At 42.8% G+C, this 19,674-nt stretch overlaps 1 protein-coding gene across 1 annotated transcript in view; it reads right to left on the bottom strand.

Moving 5' to 3' along the window:
* DNAH11 (dynein axonemal heavy chain 11) overlaps nucleotides 1–13,514 on the bottom strand; it is a 363,428-nt gene extending 349,914 nt beyond the window's left edge. Inside the window, exons 1-2 of the mRNA XM_063815260.1 lie at nucleotides 12,969–13,514; nucleotides 11,417–11,560 (exon numbers count right to left, since the gene is read on the bottom strand). Of these exons, the coding sequence (XP_063671330.1) occupies nucleotides 11,417–11,560; nucleotides 12,969–13,325 (501 nt within the window). The 5' untranslated portion in view covers nucleotides 13,326–13,514. The remainder of the gene's footprint in view (nucleotides 1–11,416; nucleotides 11,561–12,968) is intronic.
* Between the last annotated feature and the right edge of the window lie 6,160 nt (nucleotides 13,515–19,674).

Raw genomic sequence — 19,674 nt, 5'->3', positions numbered from 1 at the left:
AAAAAGTTTAGATTTGTTGGGCTGAACATGCATTACCTACTGGGAGACTGTTTTCTAGATTAAATCCTTGATATCAACAGCTTTTTCTAAAAGTCAGGCTCAAAGAAAATTAAAGTTATTCAACATTTCTAACGTACTGGGTACTGTTTCAGACTTCACTCTATTTACTATTCTGAGAAAACATTTTAAAGGGTCCATTTTTGAGGCATAGTAAATCTAAATCCTGGCAGCCAGCCTGCAGATGTGACAAATCGCACAGCTCGTGCATCTAGAAAGTCACAAAAAGTGAACAGAATGTAGAGAATGGGTCAGTCCCTAAAAGGGAGGAAAGTTTCATTGTTGGAAAATCGAAACTTAAGCGGAGAAAGGGACCAGGGTATAACCTTATAAGGGGGATAATGAAACTTAGGCACCGTCTGTGAGAACTGTAACCCCATAGTACTCAACTAATGAGGAAATGGGGGAAGAACTTGCATGCTAGGAGATAAATGACCTGCTGTAGCTGCCTCGGGTGTGCCTGCCTACCAGACACCCAATCTTGCAAGACCGCCATTAAAAGTCTTGCTTCCACTGTTCTTCATGTCTCCAAGTCCATTCTTTGGGTTCGGATGGGTAAATGTGTTTCTCACAAACTTGGGGGCCCGTCTGGGATCTCTGTGCCTGTGTAGAGAAGGACTCCAGTCGAGAGCAGAAACACGTCCCACAAAATTTAAGTGGCCCACTCTATCCAGGCGTCCTGGATCCCTGCAGAGGCCATAAACAAACCCAAGACTTATTCAGGAGGCAGTGGAGGCAACACAGGGAGAAAAGCAGGCACCATGGCAACCAGGCAACGTCACGCACAAGCCAAGGGAGGAAAATTGGACGATAAGTACTGCCTTGGTGGTTGGGCATTTTCAGAGGTCAAGTGTGTGTAACTGACATATAACATAGATATGAAGCAAGTGCGGAGTTCGAATCCCAATCCATAGTTCTGTTCTCCCATGAGGGAAATGTCCAGAGACAGGCAAAGCAATTGGGGTGTGCAAGAAACCTCCAGTAATGGGGGGTTGAGTACACAGGGAAAAGCTTGGACACAAAGACTGACCAAAAATGGGAGACAGAAATTCTAGGCCTATGGGCCAAAGGAAAGAGGGAGCCAAAGAGACTCCCTCTGACATTCCCCCAGATAGTCCTTTGGGAAGAATGAGGTTTGGAGTGACAACCCTTGAATCAGGGACAAGGAAAGGCAAAAGATGATAAAGCGTTGCTGTTTATCTAGCCTAAAGACCCCATTCGTAAGCCTTTGGTCTTGTGGCCTAAGTTTGGCTCAGATAAAAATTGGGTGTACCAAGCTTTAATTCTCTATGTGAATGATAAAACCCCATCCTCACAAGAGGAGATGGGTTGCACTCTCTGCTGGATCAAGGAATTAGCCCCCATGTTCCCCTTCAAAGAAGAAAGAAAGCCTAGTAAAAAGTTCCTGCCCAGTGAAAAGCCCTGGGACCCCCTATCATCCGTACCCCCTCCACGTGTCTCACAAAATAGGGGACAGGAAAATCAAGGGGCAGCAGGAGGGTTAGAGGAAGAAAGACCTGCAGACCATGGCAGAGTCGAACCAACTGCTCTTTAAATCCTTATCCAAATTTGAGAAAATAATTAGAACAGTGTAAGAGGGATATTGAGAACTTCCCTATCCCTTCCACACAGCAGACATCTAGCATATTCCCTCTTAGGGAAGCTCCCATAGACAGGGAGAGATTGGCTTTGTAAATGCTCCTCTTACAAGTACTGAAGTTAGGAATTTCAAGAAGGACATGAAACCACTTCTAAAACATCCCCTGGGTTTAGCAAACCAGCTGAACCAATTCCTAGAACCCAGCTTTTATACCTGGGCTGAAATGATATCTATCACAAGTATCCTTTTCACAGGAAAAGAAAGGGGAATGATTAGGAGAGGGGCCATAACCATCTGGGAGAGGTAACAACCTGCTGGGCAAGACATCTTGCCAGCTGAACAAAAATTTCCAAATGTCAATCCCAAACGAGATAATAATGATCCCAAGGGGCCAGGTGCAGGGCTCATGCCTATAATCCCAGCATGCTGGGAGGCCGAGATGGGTGGATCACCTGAGGTCAGGGCCTCAAGACCAGCCTAGCCAACATGGCAAAACCTCCCCTCTACTAAAAAATACAAAAATTAGCCGGGCATGGTGGTACGCACCTGTAATCTCAGCTACTCAGGAGGCTGCGGCAGGAGAATCACTTAAACCTGGGAGGTGGAGGTTGCAGTGAGCCAAGATTGCACCACTGCACTCCAGCTTGCGCAACAGAGTGAGATTTCCCCTAAAAAAAAAAAAAAAAAAAATCCCAAAGAACAGACACAAATGCAGAACCTCAGGGAACTAATAATAAAAAGGATCAAAAAGTCCACTACTGGGACACAAAAGGTCTCAAAGGCATTGGAGATTCAACAAAAACCAAAAGAGGAAACTTCCTCCGCATTCCTGCACAGGGTCAGAGACTAGATAAGAAAATACTCCAGATTAGATCCAGGGGACCCAGTAGGGCAAGGCCTTTTGAAAGTTAACTTTGTAAGAAAGAGCTGGCCTGACATTAAAAAAAAATTACAAAGGATTAATGGATGGAATGAGAAACCAATTAAGAAATTACTAAGGGAGGCTCAGAAGGTCTTTGTAGGGAGAGAGGAAGAAATGCATAAATAAAAATGAAACTCATGGTTCCACTGTGGAAGAGGTAATCAAAAAAAGGTTAGATCAAGATCCTCCTTGAAGGAGACAAGGCGAATGACAGATTTCGACACAAAGAAAGAAATGAAATACATGGAAAAGCTCCTAAGACTATGAGGGGATGTTACAAGTATGTAAAGCCAGGGCATTTTAAAAAAGAATGTCCTAAATGGAAAAAAGAAATGGTGATCCACCTCATGACCGTTGATGAAGACTGTGGGGGGAGTTCCTTCTGAGTAGGTCCCACCCACCAGGAACCCTGAATAAATCTGAAGGTGGGACCCGAGGGAGAAGAAGTGACATTTTTGGTTGATACTGGTGTGGATCCCTCCTCCCTAAGTCACCAACCAAGGGGTACAGAACTCTCTAAGGAAAAACTGATAGTGTCGGGTAAAAGGGGAGGGATTTCAGGTTCTGATATTCAAGAAAACGTTAATTAGATTGGGACCAAAACAAATTGGTCACTCTTATATGTTCCTAAAGCAGAAACTAACACCCTGGGTCGAAACATGATTGTGGGATTGGGTTTAGGATTAGGAATAAAGGAAGGACAAATAAAAGTAATAACGGGCCTCCCAAAAGAGGAGGAGGAAAGAAAATTAATAACCTTGTTTGGGTTAGAAAAGGCAACAGGCGAGGGTTAAAAATCACACCCTTACAAATTAAACTAAAACAACCAAGAGAAGTAGCTTGCAAAAAAAAAAAAAAAAAAAATCCCATCTATACTGAAGGGAGAAAATATCTCCAGCTGGTAATAAAGGGATTAATGAAAAATGGACTATTAAAACCCTGCATGTCACCCGTACAACACTCCAGTTCTCTCAGTCAAAAAGCCTAATGGGTCGTTGAGATTGGTGCAAAATCTAAGGGCTACATATCAACTTGTCCAGACCTACCACCCTGTGGTGCCTAACCCCTACACCCTCCTCAGTAAGATACCCTATGAACATAAGTGGTTCAGTGTGGTGGATCTAAAAGATGTATTCTGGGCATGTCCCTAGACTTCAGGAGCAGAGACCTCTTTGTCTTTAAATAGGAAAATCCTATTAACTGGGAGAAAATAATGGTACTGCTGGACTGTGCTGCCACAAGGTTTCATGGACGCCCCAAACGTATTTGGTCAAATCTTAGAAAAGGTCCTGGAGAAATTCCAACCTTCCAGGGGAACCCAGTTGTTATAATACATAGATAATCTTTTAATTTCTGGGGAGAAGAGGGCCGAGGTATCAGAAACCACCATAAGCTTACTGAATTTCATAGACGATTGGGGATTGCAAGTCTCTAAGAACAAATCGCAGTTTGTAGAAAAAGAAGTTAAATATTTAGGACACCTAATTAGTAAAGGGAAGTGAAGAATAAACCCGGAAAGAATATCAGGAATAGTGGGTCTGCCTTTGCCTAAGACAAAGAGAGAACTCCAAAAATTTTTAGGTTTAACTGGCTACTGTATGTAATAAATTAACTCATGCTCAAAAAAAGATTCTGTATCTCAAGTTACTAGAAGAGAAACCCGACCCCTTGCAATGGTCCCAAAGGAAATTCAGGCAGTAAAACAGCTAAAGCAGGCCTTCATTACAGCCCTGGTCCTGGCCCTCCCTTCTTTAGAGAAACCATTCCATCTGTATGTGACAATGGACCAGGGCGCGGCCCTTGGGGTGCTCACTCAAACCTGGGGAGGGAAGAGGGAACCTGTTGCTTTTGCCTCCAAGCTTCTTGATTCTGTCTCTCAGGGGTGGCCCGAATGTGTACAAGCAGTGCTGCCACAGCCCTGCTGCTAGGAGAGTGGAAAGCTAACCTTTGGTGGGGCCCTAACAGTAAGCAACCCACACTGGGTCAGGAATATATTAAGTCAAAAGCCAGGAGATAGTTAACAGATTCTCAGACTCTAAAATATGAAGCCATAGTAGTTAAAAAAATTATTTGCTCATAACAACAAATATTTGCCTAAATCCAGCTGGTTTCCTATGGAAAGGAGAGGAGAAAAAGAGAGACATCAGACCAGAACTGCTTAGATATCATAGAATACCAAACAAAAGTTAGACCAAACCTTAGGGAAGCTCCACTACATGATGGGATAAGGCTATTTGTGGATAGGTCGTCCCAAGTGATAGATGGCAAGAGACATAATGGCCATGCTGTCATTCATGGGAATAAACACTTCTTGTGTGAGAAAGGTAGATTACCTAATAGCTGGTCAGCCCAAACCTGTGAATTATATGGTCTTAACCAGGCCCTAAAGCTCCTTAAAGCCCAAGAAGGCACCGTATATACTGATTCTAAATATGCCTGTGGGGTGGTACACACTTTTGGAAAAATCTGGACAGAGTGGGGCCTAATAAATAGCAGTGGAAAGGAATTGGTACATGGGGAACTGGTCAAACAGGTTTTAGAAAGCCTCCTGCTTCCAGCAGAGGTAACCATAGCTCACGTAAATGGTCATCAAAAAGGAAACACTACAGAAGCTACAGGAAACAAGCTTGCAGATGGCGCTGCTGAGCAAGCCTCCCTGGACGAGGAAATTAGAAGACTAGCCTGATCCCAGACATCCCTAAGGTAGTATTAAGGCCCCAGTTTACCAGAGAGAAGAAGGAAGAATTAGACAGGATAGGGGTCAAACTGAAGATGGCAAATGGGTACTTCTTGATGGGAGAGAAATAAGTAAACTCCATGAGAAAACTAATATCTATATTATACAAAGGGAGTCTTTGGGGACCCCAGGCTCTGTGTGATGCAATACTTAGGAATTATGGGTGTGTATAGGGATTTATACCCTCACTAAATAAGTATGTGGAAGTTGTGTAACTTGTCAAAAGACAAACAAAAAGGTGATTATAAAACAGGCCATGGGAGAAAGACCTCCAGGACTAAGATTATTTGAAAGCATTCAAGCAGATTTCACAGAAATGCCCAAAGCAGAAAGACTAAAGAATTTACTGATAATTGTAAATCACCTTTCTGGCTGGGTGGAAGCCTTTCCCCTTCCATAGCCAGCACTGGGAATGTGGTCAAAATAATATTAAAACAGGTTGTACCTAGATTTGGCCTCATGGAAAATATTAATCCTGACAATGGGAGCCACTTTACCTCAAGGGTGTTAAGGGGAATTATGGAAGGTTTCAAATTAAATGGGATTATCACACCCCTTGGCATCCCCCTTCCTCTGGAAATGTAGAAAGAATGAATCAAACTCTCCAAAAGCATATCACCAAACTAATCTTAAAAACTAAAATGCCTTGAACCAAATGTCTCCCAGTCGCACTCCTTAGGATTAGAACAGCTCCAAGAAAAGACTTGGGATTATCCCTCTACAAGTTATTATATGAGATCCTATATTTGCGCACAGCTAGACATCTCCCTACTATGGAAACCAAGGATCAATTCTTAAGAAATTATATACTGGCCATATACTCCACCCTATTATCCCTTAGGTTAAAAGGACTTCTGACTCAAACTTCACCTCTTGAGTTCACGGCTCACTACTTCCAGCCTGGCAACTTGGTGCTGACCAAGACTTGGAAAGAAGACAAGCTCCACCTAAGCTGGAAAGGTCCCTATCAAGTGCTCCTGACCACTGAGCTGGCTGTGCAAACAGCTAAACTGGGGTGAACTCACTATACTCAAGTCAAGGGAGTGGTTTAAAAAAAAAAATGGAAGGGAGAAAAAAAAGCCGAATGTAAAGTGCACAGGTCACCTAAGGAACCCTTCAAGTTAACCCAGAAAAATCTAAAAAGAAAACATGGGCTGGCTCCATTTTGGAAGTTAATATGGCTGGGATGGGCTACTATACAAAGAGCGGGTCAAAATGGAAACTGGCAGGGGACTCCTCCCTATCCAATCAGGTTGCTTATTAATGTAACCAAGACGGTAGCACCCCAAACTATAACATTTAATGCCTGCCAGGTTTTACCTTGTGGGAATGTGGAAAATCAGAAACAGCTCTCTCAAGTGGATAAATATCTTTTCCCTGAACCAAATACAGGTTATAGTAGAATATCACCCTGCCCCAGCTGGCATACTATATGGTGGACTACCCAATTTCAGGGTTGGACAGTAAACATGGGGTGGGTAACTCCAGCCTGGAGACCCTCAAAGAATAAATTACATCTGTCCAAGGGCTCCCCACCAAGTAACTGCCAGAATTTAAAATGCAATCCTATACTCATCACCATTGATAATCCAGCTCTTCTAAACCAAGAACCAAAAGTAGAATCTTGGTTATATGGGTTGGTGCAAACACCACAGGGAAAAAACCCCTAGGGCAATTTGTTCTCAAACTAATAAAAAACTCAACCCCCCATTTGCCTGGGACTACTCAAACCCCAAACCCTAATAAACACTTTAGTTCACCAAATAATGACCCTAAAAAGGTAAAAATAATTAAGGTAAAGGATTTAAAGCAAACCTTAGAAATCCAGACAGAGTATGGGAATATGAATGCCTGGGTCAAATTTTCAGTACAAGCCCTCAACAAGAATAACTGTTATGCATGTGCTGTGGAACAACTTCAGGCACAGGTGGTTCTGTTTCCTCTAGGATGGAATACCAATCCTAAAGAAATGCACTGTGTTGGCTCTATATCAGGACAAGGATGCATGGGGAAATAAGACTTATAAAAGTCTGTCATTGGCCAGGTACGGTGGCTCATGCCTGTATTCCCAGGACTTTGGGAGGCCAAGGTGAGTGTATCACCTGAGGTCAGGAGTTCGAGACCAGCCTGGCCAACATGGCGAAACCCTGTCTCTACTAAAAATACAAAAAATTAGACAGGCACAGTGGTGCCTGTAATCCCAGCTACTCAGAAGGCTGAGGTAGGAGAATTGCTTGAACTGGGGAGGCGGAGGTTGCAGTGAGCCGAGATTGCGCCATTGCACTCCAGCCTGGGCAATAACAGCAAAACTCCCTCTCAAAAAAAAAAAAAAAAAAAGAAAAAAAAAGTCTGTCGTTGCTCTTTCCCACATTGCGGAGGTCAGATCCCAGAGCAATTCCCTTATTCTCCATAGGGAATATGAACTACTCCTCTTGCCTCTCTAGGCAGGGGGCAAAGTTCAATAAGCCCATAGGAGAACTCTCAACTTGTATCCACTTCCTAAACATCACCAGTGAGTCAGGCAATGGCAATCACCCAGCTTTCCATATGCCCCAGGCTAATGTCTGGTGGTATTGCGGGAAAAGGAACCTCTGTAACCTGTTACCGTCCAGTTGGATCAGGACTTGTGCTTTAGTCCAATTGCCTTCACTCTGGCATTTCCTAAGACACCCGAAAATACATATGGCCACCAAAATTGGAGATATTTGACAAATTCTTTTAATCCCAATATATATGTTAACTCAGTAGGTGTCCCTAGGGGGGTGCCTAATAAATTTAAGGCCCAAAACCAAAGAGCTCTGGGTTTAAGTTAGCACTCTTTTGGTGGTCAACTATTAATACAAATATGGATTAAATTAACTATATCTATTATGTTCAACAAAAATTCATCAGTTATACTAAGGACGCCCTCAAAGGGGTGGCTAGCCAGTTAAATGCCACCAGCCAAATAGCCTGAGAAAACAGGCTTGCACTAGACATGATACTAGCAGAAAAAGGGGGTGTATGTGTTATGCTGGGTGGGAAGTGTTGTCATTCCCAAGAATACCGCCCCAGATGGCACCATCACAAAAGCTTTACAAGAACAACCCTAGCCAACAAACTAGCAAAAAATGCTGAAATTAATAACCCATTAATGGGTTGGGTAGAAGGTTGCTTTAAAAAATGAAAAGGTATGATAGGTTCAATCCTTACATCTCTCATAATTGTGGCAGGAGTCTTAACAGCAATGGGATGTCGTATTCCCCCTGTGTAAGGGGACTAGCACAAAAATTAAAATAGCTATTAATAAACAAATGTGCATAACTTACTAGCAAAATAATCTGCTACTATTAGAAACCAAATTAAACTTGCTCTCCTATAAGGAAAAAAGTAAACAACTTTTAGAGTGATTCAAGAACCAAAAGGGTTTAGATAAAAATAAAACCAAAGAAAGTAAATAGAAAAGAGGAGGGAATTTGTGAGAAAACATTTTATATGGTCAATTTTCAAGGCATGATAAATCTAAGTACTGGCAGCCAGCCTGAGGATATGACAAACCTCATGGCTCATGCATGTAGAAAGTCATGATAAGCGAACAGAATGTAGAAGAGGAGTCAGCCCATAAAAGGCAAGAAAGTTTCGTTATTGGGAAATCAAAAATTAAGTGAGGAAGGGGGCCAGGGTATAACATTATAAGGGGCATAATGAAACTTAGGCAATGTCCAGGTATATTGTAACCCCATAGTACTCAACCACTGAGGAACTGGGAGAGGGGCTTACATGCTAGGAGGTAAATTACCTGCTGTAACTGCCCCGGGTGTGCCTGCCTACTAAACACCTGATCTTGCAAAACTGCCATTAAAAGTCTTGCTTCTGCTGTACTGCGTGTCTCCGAGTCCATCCTTTGGGTTTGGAAGGATAAATGTGTTTCTCACATTATTCCATGACAAAGCCAACTTCTTTTAAAACTTAACGTCTGTGTCATGAGCTGTGGATAAAACACTACGAAATTCTGAGCCACATGCTCTGGAAAGCAATTAGTAACTCAAACAGCTAAAGTATCTCTAGAAATATCATTTAAAACAAATAGACCTGGGATGTACTTATTACAATAAATTTTATCAAATATATACAAAGTAAGTCAATTAATTTGAGGTTTTGTCTTATTTTAGTTGTCAGTTTGTGTAGTTTTTGCATTTGTAAGAAAAATAAACTTTCTCTATGAACCAAAGTAAGGTTCACCAGGACATATACACCTATAGATAAAAGAGCAAATGTGCCTTTGCTGTGGATCTCTTTACTTACCTTCTGTTTCTCTTTTTAAACTGTGGGGTTTCTCTTTATGACAGTCCTTAAACCATTCAATACAATTACTGAGGAAACACTTTCAAAATACAGAAGCCTGGGCCCCTCTATATTTTTTAAATTGGAATTTCCAAGGATGGGGCCCAGATATTGACTGAGAAGAACCAAATGATATTTTCTTTATGTCTTGGTAAGCATTCACAATTATTGTTTCTTTTGAAATGTGGGCCAACATGATACATAAAGAAATAACCATATGACATTTTATATACTTTTGCTAAGTATAATTATATAATACAATCTAGTGACAAATAACAACATATGGAAACACATCGTAATGTTGAGGAGCAGGCTTACCTTTTTCAGAATATTAAGCAGATCGTGGTACTGAGATAAAGAAAGAGTAGAGAAATTTGAAAAAGGCTTGTATCTTCTGTTGCCAGACACAGATAGTAGAGCAAGAATTTCATAGTGTAGCCCTGCCCCTCCAAGTTCCAGTTGACAGTGGTCTAGATTCTCATATTGAACCAAAGTCATCAGATTCAGTTCAATTAAAATCTGAGCACCTGCTGCATACCAAAAATTGTTCCTGGTACTGAAGTTAAAAGATTGTCTTCCTAGCACCTCCCTGAAATCAGCTAAAGCCAATTAAATTCAACAGGAGCGAAGAGAAACCCAGGCAGGGTACCGGAGTTAGGGGTGAGAGACTTTGGTTACTCCAGCAGGAAAATACCTCCCTTCAAAAAGACAGAAGAAGAGACTCAAAAAGTAGAAGAGGTGTGATCATGAGAGACTGGTAAATAACTAGCAAGAAATATGTCAGCATTTTTCCTACCTTAAATATCGGCCTTGGCAGGACTACACTGATTACAGAGGTCTGATTTAGAAATTGGCCTCGTAGACAGATATCTAACCCAGTGGTTCCCAAAGCTCACTGTACATTAGAATCACCTGCGAATCTTGAACTGCTGCTGCTACTTGGCTCCCATTCAGGACGTTCTAAATTAACTGGTATGGGTGTGACCTGGGGCATTGTGTTGAAAGTTCCCCCAGGTGATCCTAATGTTCAGCGAAGTTTGAGAGCCAGGTTCTAGTTCCACGGAACCTGGTTATTTGGCACTTGTTCTTCAAAGCTAGGCCACAAACAAAGAGCATCAGCATCAGGTTAGAAATGCAGAACCTCGGGCTCCACTCTAGACTGAATGAGCCAACCTCTTTCACAAAATCCCCAGGCAGTTCTTATGCACATTAAAGTGTCAGTAACACTGGTTGAAGACTATTTCTCTATTTTAAGAGGAGAAAAAGAAATTTGAAGAACCATTTCTAACACTTTCATCACCTTTTCCCATTATCTGCCATGAGTGAATCTTAGTCTTTAACTGTTAGTTTCTAACAAGTATAAAAAGGAACTGATAATACTCATTTTCAAAGTGTAAATTTGTCTCTACTCTGAATGTGAAGCTTAAAACCTGCTGCTAAGGTGCAAGAGCCTATTCAAGTTGCTTTTTATTTGCTTCTATTGTGTTGTAAGGAAGAAAGGGAGAGAATGATCCCTGCAATTGCCACCTGTTGAATATTAGCATCAGTAAGCATGAGCTCCTTTCAGGAACAGTCTAGATGTTATGACTCCATCCACCTGGCTAGAGACTCCTGGCTTCTACAAGCTTTTTTTTTTTTTTTTTTTTTTTTTAAACCACCCCCATCCCCTTCCCTTCCCCTCCTAGCTCTTCTTTTTTTAATTATCAGAGTTGTCCTAAATAATTCCAAATGTCATGGAGATAAGTGAAAGCTTTAAATATTAAAGACAGGCCAGTACCTCATCAAGGAAAGCAGATACATGTCCAAGAGACAACGCAGGTAACTCTCCAAATAAAACCACTTGAGAAAAGTCATTTACTCCAATGCTTTCAGTAATCTTCTTGGAAATAAAAACAAGTTTATGGTTTGCATCTCTTGGAATCTAAAACAAGAGCAAGATAATTAGTTCAAGTAGTTTTCTTGTTAACAAGCAGGATTTACTATATCCAACTTGTAGCTGTATTGCTAGCAGAAGAAACAAAACCTGGCGTCTTGCCTGCCCTATAAACAAGGTCCTTCTACGGCTCTTCCCTAGTATGCAGAGAGTATACAGTTTTCTTTGTTCTTTTATAATGCTCATTTCACAGCATTACTGGTGTGGAAATATCACCTTTTAAAGGCATGCCAATTATACCAGATCATTATACACCAAAAAAAAAATCTTATAACTAAAAACAAATAAGGAGCACGTAGGCATGTAGAATGTTTCAATCCTCAAGGATTATTTTTTATACTCTTCCCTGGTTTGGAAATAAGCCAAATTGAGATAAAGACAGGCCCAAGAGGTTAATTTGTATTTCTATCAAAGAATAGAACTGTATAACCAAAACATGCTAACATTTCCACAACTACTGAGTCATTCCATTGAACATTAAAATAACTATTTAACTTAGGTAACACTAGAGTTGTGTTCTATCGCCTTGTCTACTGACAAACTTATTTTTTTTAAAGTTACAATTAGGAGAGTCCTAAAACAAAAGAATTCAAAATTCACAATACCATAAGGCAGCCTTCCTATTACTCTTTCTTCTCTGAGATCCTATTTCCCAACTATTACAATGACCACACCTAGTGATAAAACGGTGTAACATGTTAAACTGAGCATTGCGCTACTTAAAAATTGCCAATCTTGCTCCAAACTCATCATACTTGAAAAATACTAAATACAAGTGCTGTACGTTAGGTGATACGTTAACCTTTTAGTGGACAAATCATCGAAATTCAAAGAGAAAAGGAAGAAAAAGAAGAAAGGAGGGAACTGTTCCCTCTAAATGTTCAGTAAACACCCATGTGTGCGGAGATTGCATGGGCCTTCCTTTTTAAGGACTTAATGTTTTTGCCTGGGGTGAAGTGTTGTTGGCACGTAATCAAAATACGTGACGAGTTATGTGTGCTCTGCCAAGCACCACATTTTTTAAAGGATGTGACTCCAGAGTGACCCAAGAGCAACTGAAACGCAAGTTTTTTGGCACAGAAAGCCCACCTTGCGCCTAACACCCAAGCAGCTAAAGAAAGCGCTGGTTTTCTTGGGTTATCCTGGTCGAACAGGCTCAACGCGGGATTCTCGGTCAGATACAAACTGCTGACCTAGGAAACTAACCTGCAGCTGCTGAACTGCAGAGTGGGTGCACGTGGGGAGGAGTCCTGCGGGCCTCAGGATGGGGACTTCAAGCCAAGTTTGTTAAAGTGCCCGAGTGAGCGCCCCGCGGGAATCCAAAGGGGCGCGACTGGGCTGTCTCTCCTGGGTAGTTTTGTTGGATGGGCAGGTCCCCTTGCCCGTCGCCTCTTACCTCCTGGGAAGCCGCAAGGCGCCCCGAGGCGGCGAAGCTAAACACAAGGCAAGCCGGGCTGGTGCTTTCCAGAAACTCCCCAAGAACCTGCCGGTTGTCCTCGCTTTCCAAATACTGGCTCCATTTCTCCTCCGTGAACCCCAGCACCATCGCCAGGCGGCCGCCGAGGAAGCGCACCCGCGCGTCTTGGGCGAAACTCCGCGCTCTCCTGGCCGCCGCCTCCTCCGCGTTCTCCTCCTCCTCCTCCTCCTCGAGCTCCACAGCGCCCACTTCCTCCAGGCCGGCCCCCGAGGTTAGGCGAAGGGTCGGGGCTTCTCTGAAGTCTCGCGCCTCCCGGGCTGCCACCTGGGCTGCCATTGGGCAACCGTCCGAGGGAACGTGAGGCCGGCTGGCTCCTCACCCGAGACTCTGGGCCCCCGAAGTGAGCGAGGACACCTCCGCAGGCGCCCACCCTCCTCCGCGGTCGCCGCGAGCGCAGACCCTAGTCTCCCACCTGCTGCTACTTAGCAGCCGCGCCACTGCGCACAGCTGTAGCCTCGCACTGCCGAAGCGAAGGCCTGGGAGAAGCAGCGCGTCCCGTTTCCCGGGGGACGGTGTCCCCGCCCCAGCCCGCTGGGGGCGGAGTGAGCGCACCGCGCCACCGCCCAGTAGACGCCAAGGCCAAGCCCGAGGGGAGAGGCCCTCGGGCTCTAGGTCCCGAACACGGCCGAGAAGCCGCGTGTCCGGGGTGGGTCTGAGCCCCCAGTGCGCTCGCTCCACTGCCCTCCGGCTCCTTCGCCTACTGGACACTTGGTGGAGATCCCAGCATTGGTTAAGGCTCTGGATGAAGCAGTGCTCTCTTGTGCCAAGGTCCGTGCTAATCACTTACCTTGACTAGTTGACATAATCCGTAGAAAGCCAAGTCTCTGACTGGTCAGTCTTTGTTTTATGGGCAAGGAACTAAGTTACAAAAATAAGTAACAGAGAAGTTTCGGGGCCCAAGTTGAAGGCTGTTATTCACCTTTCCCAAGGTGTCCAAATATTACCAGAAAAGAGCCAGTCCTGCAATTCAACTTTCCTAGTTGTGGGAATCCAAGATCTAAGTATTCGAAGTCCTCCTGATTCCCATCCTCAACCTGAAACTTACTGGAACTTCAGTACACCCAGTAAGAGAACGCACAGTGCCCTTTCGTGATCTCCAAAATGTTCCGAAAATCTATAGATTTATCATTTAATTCAAGAGTAAAAAGGTCAAAGAGAAAAAGCTTCAGATTAAAAACAGTTTCATGATACTGAAATAGGATTTCACTGCGGTCCATTAGTGGCTTTCGTTGAGACTCTTATGGAAATTCTAATTATTAAAGCAACCAGAATTTTGAGGAGGAGTCCTCAACTCAACTTTTAAGTCTCCTTTGTTAATTGTTTATTTCAAACTAAAGTCTTCAATCCCCACCCCTTCCATGGGGGCTACTGAAGGACTGTTGCCCACAATAATCCATTTAATACCTGAATGTTGATAGACATTTCCAGAAGATGAGGCTTCAACAATTTTTTTCTTTGCAGGATATTAACTGCCCCTGAAAACCATCGACAAGTTTCCAGTTATATGATCAGAATCTTGAAATAACACAGGCCCTTGGAAAACTTTGATAATGACTTCTAACCTGTCAAGGCTGCTTTATATTGTCCATAATAATCTTTGGGGCTCCCAGTTGCTGGTATACAAGGCTAGCAATCACCAGTTCCTTCTCTCCCCTCTTATATTCCAGCTTCACATCCCTGTAACCTAGAAAACCAGGAATTCTGTAAATAATAGTTGAATTAAATTGAAAGTGAATAACCACTTTCAAATCTAGCAGGAAAAAATTTTAAATAATGCTGACTTTAAAGTGCAATTTCCAAAAAGTTAAATATGTAACTCGAAATATAAGATGAAGATATGTCAAAGATTTATTTAACTCATAAATGAGGAAAGCAACAAAATGATGTAAGTTCCAAGGACAGTTCGAGAAAGAAATTTAGCAGCATTGGAGAAAGACAGGATGAGTCAGATTGCTAGGTTCAAAACAATACTCACTAATGTCATACAGGGCAAAATAATCCTTTGTTTTTTAAAAAATAATTTGTTTTTCCAAAATAAATTACATCTGTGTTGAACAAAAATCTGTAAATAAAAACATAACTTCAGAGTTTGAGACTTTGATCAGTAGTAGTTAATGAGTCCAAAAAAGATACTTTTCCCTGAATAATTAATAATCCTTTCATTGGCTGGTGAAGCAATGTTTCAATGTGACAGTGAATGAACATGGCTTTACCTTGTTCCCAAGTTTTATGTATTTTTTCTCAATAATAATAGCTAACATTGATCAAGTACCAATTATGTACCATGTGCTGTGCTGAGTTCATTCATTTGTCTAAGAAATCTTTACTGAATGCCTACTAAGTGCCAAGCACTGTTCTAGGTGCTGGGAAATATAACAGAAAACAAAACAGATTAAGTTTCTACCCTCATATTGGAGATACAGGCTAGATTTCTACTGAATAGAGTGGAGCTATACCAACTGAATTTGCATTCCATTTCTATTTTCTAGGTGCCTGAGTTTCCTCACCAGAAATAGGAAAAAAAAAATGGTAGATGAGATTATTTTTTAGCAAATATCTCTCCCCCAACCCCACCTTCATGAAAAGAGTATGCTTATACCTTTTTGTGCTATTAAAGTTGTGGCTGGCCATGTGACTTGCTTTGGTCCATAGGATATTGACAGACATAACAAACAGAGGCATCGCTTCTTTTGGCTAAGATCAAGTGTAGTAGCAAACAGATGCTTGGAATGTCTTTGCATGGTGAGGCTTGCCTTCTTGTGCCTCTGCCACTGTCTTGAGAAGAACATCCCTAGTTAGCTTGCTAATGCAGGGAACCAGCCTGGACCCGACTTTTGTAGCTCAGAGGCAAGTCCAGCGAAGGCTAGTCTTGATCAGTCTACTCTCAGTCAGCCCACAGATGCATGAAAATAATGAATGATTATTGTTTTAAGCTACATAGTTGTGGTGAGGTTTGTTATGTAGTGATAGTATGGTAATAGTGAATGATACACCACATCATAGAGTTGTTGGGAGAAATAATTCAGCTTAAATATGTTCAAAGCACAAACACTTATGCCAACGCCTGGCACATTTATTATTAGTTGTGGAGGGGGAAACATGAGAAACTAGGCAAGCAAAGATATGTTTATTATGTCAGATGTGAAAGGAAATTAAATTTGGGGACTCTAAACTCTTTTAGCCAATGGGAAAAGTCAAGCTGGGAACTGGGTCATGCAAATCTGCCTCCCCCTTTTGGTTCCTAAATAAGATGGCTACAAGATGAAAGGCTACATGCCTCCCCCATATTTTGCCCACAGGGAGATTATGGGTGAACTGTTAAAACTTCACCATAGCAATGCAAATTGATAGCTTGTCTTTCCAGGTGCAATCACCCAGCAGACACAAATGCATATCTGATTGTTCCCCTACCCCATTTTGTTATCTTATGTAAAATGCGATTCCTCACATTCTTCCTCTGCCCCCTTTTGTTTATGTGAAAACCTGTGTGCTTCTCAATATCCCGCCCTTTCCCCTTTAAATTTGGAGCCCTCAAATTTATCTTCGGAGAAAGGCATAGACTTGTCTCCCAGAGTGTCCTTAACTTTGGCAAACAAATCTCCTAAAATGATTGAGACTTGACTCGTCATTTTCCTCGACTGACACAGATGATCAATTCTAAGAAGAAAAGCAACGGAGGGTAAAAGGTTGGGTATGGAGAGCATGTTAATTACCATTAGTGTTTAAGGAAGGGCTTACTTTTGAGCAGAATTCTGAGAGTGAGCCATGGGTTCTGGAAGAACATTTCAGGCAGAGGGAAGAGCAAGTAGACCCACAAGAGAGGATGCTTGATTTTTGGAGAAACAGCAAGAACGCCAGTAAGAGGGAGAATAGCAAGAGATGAGGACAAAGAAGAAATATGAGACAAAAATCACATAGGGCTGTGATAATAGCTAGGATTTTCTTAAAAGAAGATGATGTAGCAGAAACTGCTAACTGTCCCCAGTGTCCGTTCACCTTTTCCTTCTCTTGGAAATACGACATTTACCCCTGTTCCAAGTTTTAATGGGACTCATGTTCACCCAAACTGTATACCTCATTTACTTTTCACTTCACATTAGCTAAAAGGGAAACTAGGAAATTTTCTTTGTAGCTAATGTGAAGTGAAAGTAAATGAGGTATAAAATGCTTGTATCATATTCTTAGAATTTCCCAGTTCTCCATTTCCTCTTGTCTTTCCAACTTGCTGACTAGTATATCAACATGAAATGCTGAACCGTGTTCAATTATGCAAATGTCCCTTAAACATATAGCAAGATGCTCAACTTCCCTCACAAAAGAAAAATACAAATTCAAACAAAAGTACAATACTATTTTTTCACTTACTGGTTTTAAGACTGACATCATATTATTGGCATGGCTGGGGAAACAGGCACTTTCGTACATCACTTCTGGAAATTCAAAATGATATAACCCCATAGAATTCATTGATTTCTAGAAAAAATCCTACGCATTTGTCCTTTGACCCAGCATCTTTATTCTAGAAACCTATACACAAGGTTAGTCATTATAGCACTAATGGTAAGAGCAAAAGACTGGAAATAAGCTAAATATCCTGCCATAGGAGATGGGTTCAATAAACTAACAATGGAGTAATATACAACTATCCAAACAATGGAGTAATATACAGCTAAGAAAAGAGAATGCAACCAGCTGGGGCCTCCTGGCACCCCCACCCATGTTCTATAGCCGACAGAGTTCTAACTTCCCCCTGGGATGGATTGCCCAGAGTGCAGGACAGGCTACCACCTTGGCTGTTTGTGTGTCTCAGCCAGTCCAGCCTATGGGTCTTGGAGAGCTCAAACCAATCAGAAGCTGAAGGGATCCCCAACGCAGCACAGCTGCTCTACCAAAAAGCAGCCAGACTGCTTCTTTAAGTGGGTCCCGGATCCTGTTCCTCCTGACTGGGTGAGACTTCCCAAGTGGGGTCTCCAGCCATCTCCTACAGGTGTGTTTGGGCCACCAACAGGTCAGTACCCATCTGGGATGGACCTTCCAGAGGAAAGGGCAGGCTGCCATCTTTGCTGTTTTGCAGCCTTCGCTGGTGGTACCTCTAAGTATGGAAAAAGTTGAGGTAACTAGGTTCTGGAGTGGACCCCCAGCAAACCACAGCAGCCCTACGGAAGAGTGGCTGGACTCCTAAAAGAAAAACAAACAGAAAACATCAACAACAACAAAACCCACAAAAACCCCATCCAAAGGTCAGCAACCTGAAAGATCAAATGTAGATAAGCCAGCAAAGATGGGAAAGAATCAATGCAAAAATGCTGAAAACTCAAACAACCCCCTTTCATCCAAATGACTGCAACACTCCTCCAGCAAGGACTCAGAACTGGGCTGAGGCTAAGATGGCTGAAATGACAGAAGTAGCCATCAGAATGTGGGTAAAAATATAAAAGTGAACTCTGCTGAGCTAAAGGAGCATGTTGTAACCCAATGCAAAGAAGCTAAGAATCTTGATAAAAACAATGCAGGAGCTGTGCTGGTGGCTCACGCCTGTAATCCTGGCACTTTGGGAGGCTGATGCAGGCGGATGACATGAGGTCAGGAGTTCAAGACCAGCCTGGCCAACATGGTGATACCCCGTCTCTACTAAAGATACAAAAATTACCCAGGCCTGGTGGCACATGCCTGTAATCCCAGCTATTCGGGAGGCTGAGGCAGAATTGCTTGAATCTGGGAGGCGGAGATTGTGGTGAGCTGAGATCGTGCCAGTGCACTCCAGCCTGGGTGACAGAGCAAGACTCCATCTCAAAACAAACAAACAAACAAACAAACAAACAAAAAACAATGCAGGAGCTGACAGCCAAAACAACCAGTTTAGAGAGGAACATAACCAACCTGATAGAGCTGAAAAACACACTACAAGAACTTCACAGTTCAATTACAAGTATTAATAGCAGAGTAGACCAAGTGGAGGAAAGAATCTCAGAGCTTGCAGACTACCTTTCTGAAATAAGACAGGCAGATTAAGAATAGAGAAAAAAGAATGAAAAGGAACAAACAGGCCAGGCGCGGTGGCTCATGCCTGTAATCCCAGCACTTTGGGAGGCCAAGGCGGGTGGATCACAAGGTCAGGAGATCGAGACCATCCTGGCTAACACAGTGAAACCCTGTCTCTACTAAAAATACAAAAAATTAGCCGGGCGTGGCAGCATGCGCCTGTAGTCCCAGCTACTTGGGAGGCTGAGGCAGGAGGATGGCATGAACCCAGGACGTCGAGCTTGCAGTGAGCCAAGATCACGCCACTGCACTCCAGCCTGGGCGACAGAGCGAGACTCTGTCTCAAAAAAAAAAAAAAGAAAAAAGAAAAGGAATGAACAAAACCTCTCAGAAATATAGGATTATATAAAGAGACCAAATCTATGACTAATTGGCGTCCCTGAAGGAGATGGAGAGAATGAAACTGAGAGGTGACAGCGTGCTGGCAGCCCTCACAGCCCTCGCTCGCTCTTGGCGCCTCCTCAGCCTTGGTGCCCACTCTGGCCGTGCTTGAGGAGCCCTTCAGCCTGCCACTGCACTGTGGGAGCCCCTTTCTGGGCTGGCCAAGGCCGGAGCCAGCTCCCTCAGCTTGCATGGAGGTGTG

Source organism: Pan troglodytes, chromosome 6 (assembly GCF_028858775.2).
Source record: "Pan troglodytes isolate AG18354 chromosome 6, NHGRI_mPanTro3-v2.0_pri, whole genome shotgun sequence".
Taxonomy (NCBI): Eukaryota; Metazoa; Chordata; class Mammalia; order Primates; family Hominidae; genus Pan; species Pan troglodytes.
The sequence above is the reverse complement of the archived record's forward strand: the minus strand, read 5'-3'. Positions and strand labels throughout refer to the sequence as shown.